The following is a 6000-nucleotide window of genomic DNA, read 5'->3' on the forward strand; positions in this document are numbered from 1 at the left end:
CTGAGAGGGAGGTTTCCCCCAAGTAATCTCCTTCTGCCTGGTTTCTTCACTGGGATAGTGGCAGAAATCTATCTTTCTCAGGACTCAATCCTATCCAACTTTCCAGCGCTGATGAAGCTGTGCAACCGGGCATGCATGGCATTCTGTGATGGCAGGGGAGGGCACTCACAGAAGCCTCCTCAAGGCAAAAGGGAATGTTTATTTCCTTACCTCAGGGCTACATTGTGGCTGCATTGGTGCTGGAAAGTTGCATAGGATTGAACCCTCAATTACTCCCAGTTTGTCCCAGCTGGAAGGGTGAAGTGGGAATAGCGAAGCAGGTGCCGCTTGCTAACTGCCAGGCATTGTGCCCAGTCTGCCCTCCACCTTTCCTTACAGGGATGAGAGCAAGGGTATGGAGACCTGAAGTTGGGAGAAACTCTCAAATGATAAAGAAAAACAACAGAAGACAGATCTGACAAACTAAAAACAGCTAAAAACAAGTTCGACTTGTAAGTCAGCTCCCCCCTCCCACTGGTTTTTCATCTTTGCAGAAAGAAACTGGGGATTTTTGATGGCATCCTTGAAACCCCCATCTCAATTCCCCACACTACAATATCTCTCCCAGTCTCATAGCGGGTACCTTACAACAGCAGCCACCAAATTCTCGACAAATGTGGTATCAGGACGACTTCAGCCTTGCCAGGGAGCAGACGTTTGAGCAATAACATGTCGAATGCAAAAGGAAGCCTTTGAAAAAAAGGACTTCCTCAAAAGCTTCAGCAAAGTTTCAGATGGTGTATGTGGGTGTGAGGCAGGCAGAGAAAGGCAGCTAGCTGGGCTTATTTTTATACAGATACCTATACTTCCCCCTCTCTCCTGGCTCCCCCAGGATGAACAGCAGCTTGGGGTAGAGATACAATGTAGATTGGAAAAAGAGTAAAAGGGTTAGACTCTCCTCACTCAGTGCCACTGCTCCAATAAAAATTAAAGCCCCTCTCCAGTATGACTACTTTAACGTAAAAACAATAACACAGCCATTCAGGGGTGTTCTGAGTAACATATAGTTTGGTGCACAATGAAACAGCACTAGGGCCCAAGGCTGCAATCTTATGTGCATATACATGAAAGTAAGCCTTGTTGAACACAATGCACTTGTGCTGAACACAAAGTAAGCCTTGCAGTACACAAGATGCACTACACTACACAATGCACTACACAAGAAGAAGGAAATAGTGTCTAGCAGCATTCAGAATCCAAGATTAGCTCTTCCTCTTTTCACGGAGAATTATCTTTCTTAAGAGGCATAAAACTGTCATCAAGGACACACCTGCAAGAATCCAATCCATGTACAAAGCAGCAATATTTATATCTTTAGAAGTTTGTTTCAGAACTTTCACCAAATCCAGTTCATGAACACAAAGTTATTAAGCTTTACAATGTATTTATTTCAAAACATTTTGCCAGGTTCAATTAACCAACATAGGCTCTTGAAAAGGTATGGGTGGGTGGTTCTTTTAAAAGTAGTCTTCAGAGATTGGAGACCTTGGGCACAAAGTGGAGTGGATTTTAAGCCTGCCCAACAGTAGTCAAAGTGGAGGGGAGGGAGCAGGCAGTTGAATCGGAAAATAAGCCCAACATTTCACAATCACAGCCAGAGGGAAGTAGCTTAGTGTGGTGAGGGCCAAGGAGAAGGGATGTTTTCATCGCTGAACAAGGGTGCATTGCCCCTCTGTGGATGAAATTTGCAACAGCACCAAAGCTACATTTTGTTCAGGGTATCAAATTCTAGAGGGATTCTGGGGGTCTTACCTCTTTGAGGTTTTCATAGTTTGGGTTACAAACATTCAGGGAAGCCCGGAACATTTCAACAACTGCATAATATACAAATTCATACTGCTCCTATCAAGAAAAGAGGTGATGGATATGTGTGAACAGCTTCCATTTATGTCACTGTAAAAACCAGTTCCTTAAGCCCATGAGGTTCTGCCACATTCCAGTGTCACATGGAGCCGAAGACCAGGACATGCCAGTGAAGGGATGAGATTCTGTAGCTAGAGGCGCGTTCAGTTCTTCACAGCCCCCACTGAGATCTAAGGTGCAGAGTAAAGGTTGCAGTTGAGAAGCACCAAAACCTATCCTGAGACTAGCAGGGGTGGGGAACAGTTTTAGTTCCCAGTAAAATGGCATCCCTGAATGGGCCTCTCTGTTTTCTCCACTCTTGGTGAATGGTCGCTATTCTTTCACAGGGGAAAAAGTAAAATGCAGAATTTGGGGACAACAGTGCTGCATGGCCACAGCCCAGGACTGGCATCCAGAGTTGGCCAAGTCAGGCACAGGGCCAAGACTGGAACCTTTAGTACTGGTGACAGTGATAGTGCCCAATGCGCCATCAAATGGTGAATGGAGGTTGTTATTTACTGTTCACATTTTTTATATCACCCTTTCTCCAAGAAGCTCAGGGTGGTGTACATAGCTCCTTCCCTCCTTTTGTCCTCACAACAACCCTGTGAGGTAGGTGAGGCTGAGAGATAGTGACTGGTCCAAGGTCATCCAAGAAGCTTCATGGCAGAGCAATCCAAGTCCATTCTGGCTCTCTCTTATAGGACCCAGTGTAGAACTTTTTCCCAGGGTCCCCAGCAAAACCTGCTTGCCCTATATGAAAGTATGTGGCCCATCCCCCAATTGCAGGGTCCCAATGTGGGGGTGCAACATGTACACAAAAATGCATTGTACCCTCCCATGGAGTCACCAATTCTGGCAAAGAAGCAAATACATGCAAACAATGCAGAATTACACACTTCCAATCACAAGATCTGGATTAATTTTCAAGAAGAAACACGATGTTGAGTGTTGCTTGCAAAACACATCACACTGTAAATGGGAGCCACCAAGTGTTCAGGTAGGCAGTCCCAGTCTCAACACTGCCCCCCTCCCCACCAACACCAAGTGAGTGTGGCAAAATGGCAAGGCAAAATGGGGTATTAGACATAGCAGAATGGGAATGAGGATGGAAGCAATCAGTATGGGGCCCACCTGAGTCTGAACAGCAGCTGGCCTCTGCTTCCTCATTTCTAGGACGACATCAAAAATGCTGAAATGTGGAGGGATTCTCTGAAAGACAGATGAGAAATTGACACCTATAGATGCACTAGCGTTGATCTCCCATAGCGTTATCAATCAAAGTATCTTAACATGGCTCTGTTCAAACATCTGTTATTCTGCTTTACTTTCCCCCACTTCACTCACTGTTCCTTCTGACCCATGTGAGGGCATTCTAAGAGAGGGCAAGGGAAGCAAGGAGGCTTTCTGAGAACTACCAGTTTCTTGGTGGTCAAAGCAGCGGTGATGCCAATGGGCAACCACCATTTCTCCCAGAATCAGCCTTTACTGAGACCCATTATACATGTTATCAAGAGCAAGAAAGTAGACTGAGGTGATAGATTTCTTGACTGTACTTCTTCAGACTGTAGGTGAATTGTTATGTTTTGGAATGCTCCCCCAATGGACACACACACACACACACACACACACACACACACACACACACACACACACACACACACACACACACACAGAGTAAACTAGCACATCAGAACAAGTTGGTGGTAACATTTTCTCTCTGATGTGCTAGGTCACCACATGCAGGCAATTTTTTTTTAAACATGGGGAAGTATTCAAAAATATCACTCACTCACTCCTGAAGTGATCCAATCCAACTTATTCTGTAAAATGGGTAAAACTCCCTAGGGCCCAAGGAACTCCAGAATTAAGGACTAGAACACCTTTTGGTTATACCCTTAAATAATCCCTTCTCATGCCTTTTCTATGTGCCTGAGGTCTTGGGATTGGCCAGCTGAGTACCAACTATTCTAACCCAGCAGCAATCATAAATTCTCACTGCCCAGAAACATCATTTAAGTGCAATATATGAACCATGGTTAATTTATAAAACTTGAGTTGCATGGATTCAAACATAATTTACTATACTCATGACCTGTGACACAAGCTGGAGGTTCGTTTTTAAAAGAGTTGTAAAAAAGTTTTTAAATTGTTTTGAAAAGAGTTGAAAGTGGTATGATAGGGCCACGCTCATTTTTATGTCACATCCTCAGATATCACAGGAGATAAGTCTGACACTGGCATCCAGCAGAAAGGAGCAGCACATTGTATCAAAACTCCAGCTTATGTGTTGACCATCATGGCAGCAGAAGCCTAGCACCAGCATCAGCTCTAATTTATACATGGATACTAAGAACATAAGAGCAGCCCCACTGGATCAGGCCAGAGGCTCGTCTTCCTGTATGTCACAGTAGCCCACCAAATGCCTCTGGGAGCACACAAGACAACAAGATTCTTGTTACCACTCCCTTGCATCTGGTATTCGAAGACAGATTACCTCTAAAACCTGGAGGTTGCATATAGTCATCATGGCTTGTAACCTGTGATGGACTTTTCCTCCATAAATCTGTCCAATCCCCTTTTAAAACTTTCTCTGTGCCTATATGTCACTCTGCAAGCATCTTCCAACATGCTCCCCCACTACATATTTTGTCATTATGCTTCTGCAGCTGTGGTGGATTCTACTTGCTTATAGAAATAGATCAGAAGGGACAAGACTGACAAACACACAGCTAGACCATCAGACCAAATTTATCCAGTAGTTAGCCCTTTTCTTCTACCCCAAGGAAGAGCAAACACAACCTAGAATGTTGGAAATACCTGTTTGAGAAGCAGCTGCCGGATGTATTCTAGTGTACAGATCACACCTGTCCGCCCACAGCCAGCACTGTAGAACAGAGATGGGAAGGACAAGATGGCAAAAGTTAATATGTTAAAAATAACTAAATGCCATTTCAGATCAGGCCAAGAACTGCAATGCAAATGAGAATAGTTCTTTCTCCTTCAGTTTTAATGAGATTACCACATTAAAAAAAAATACCATGCGTTTGTGCGCCACAGTTAAGTTGCCTGATTCACAGCTTAGTCCTAACCAACTTTTCAGTACCAATGCAGAAGCTATGAAGCCCTGAGGCAAGAGAACAAAAGTTCCCTTAACTTGAGGAGGTCTCCATGACCGTCGCCCACACCGCAGGATGCAGCACATGCCCCGCTGGCACAGCTGCAACAGCACTGTAAAATTAGTATTGGGCTGTTAGTGGCTCATCATCAATATAGTTTGTACATCTTTTCCTGTTAATCTGGCAGAAATCAAGATCCAGCTAGGCCAGGGGTGCCCAAACCCTGGCCCTGGGGCCACTTGCGGCCCTCAAGGCCTCTCAATGTGGCCCTCAGGAAGCCCCCAGTCTCCAATGAGCCTCTGGCCCTCCCGAGATTTGTTGGAGCCCACACTGGCCCAATGCAACTGCTCTCAGTGTGAGGGAACTGTTTGACCTCTCACGTGAGCTGTGGGATGAGGGCTCCCTCCAATGCTTGTTGTTTCACATCTGTGATGCAGTAGTGGCAGCAAAGGAAAGGCCAGCCTTGCTTTGTGCAAGGCCTTTTATAGGCCTTGAGCTATTGCAAGACCTTCATTCATTCATGTAAGTTCACCTTTAATATATTCATTTATGTAAACTTATTCAAATTTTAAATGTAAAATAATTCTTTTTCCCCCCCCTTGGCCCCCGACACAGTGTCAGAGAGACGATGCAGCCCTCCTGCCAAAAACTTTGGACACCACTGAGCTAGACCACTGTTTCCCAACATGGAAGTCGCAACCCACCTACAGCAGGCATTCACATTTTCATTTGGGATGCTACCTCCTTAAGGAGGGTAGCAACTCAAAACTGAACAGGAGTTTGAGTATTAGCTCTGATACATGGAAAAGGGAGCTGACTCATGATAACATCTTATTGGTTCCATGCTGTGTCATAATAACACCTTGTTAGCTCTCATAGCATTCAGGCTCACTGGTCAGTTTTGAGTTAAGGAAATTCATTTTTTATAACGTAAGGCAAGTGTCTTTCTTCTTCTGGTTATTTGGCTATAGCTTTTGATAGAACACAGGTATTTCAATGA

General features: G+C 44.6%; 1 protein-coding gene across 1 annotated transcript in view; it reads right to left on the minus strand.

Moving 5' to 3' along the window:
• Positions 1 to 6000, minus strand: part of PTPN18 (protein tyrosine phosphatase non-receptor type 18) — a 49501-nt gene that overhangs the window by 13070 nt on the left and 30431 nt on the right. Inside the window, exons 10-12 of the mRNA XM_066612736.1 lie at positions 4702 to 4768; positions 3016 to 3093; positions 1792 to 1881 (exon numbers count right to left, since the gene is read on the minus strand). Coding sequence (XP_066468833.1) covers positions 1792 to 1881; positions 3016 to 3093; positions 4702 to 4768 — 235 coding nt within the window. The remainder of the gene's footprint in view (positions 1 to 1791; positions 1882 to 3015; positions 3094 to 4701; positions 4769 to 6000) is intronic.

This window comes from Tiliqua scincoides, chromosome 2 (genome assembly GCF_035046505.1).
Source record: "Tiliqua scincoides isolate rTilSci1 chromosome 2, rTilSci1.hap2, whole genome shotgun sequence".
Classification (NCBI taxonomy): domain Eukaryota; kingdom Metazoa; phylum Chordata; class Lepidosauria; order Squamata; family Scincidae; genus Tiliqua; species Tiliqua scincoides.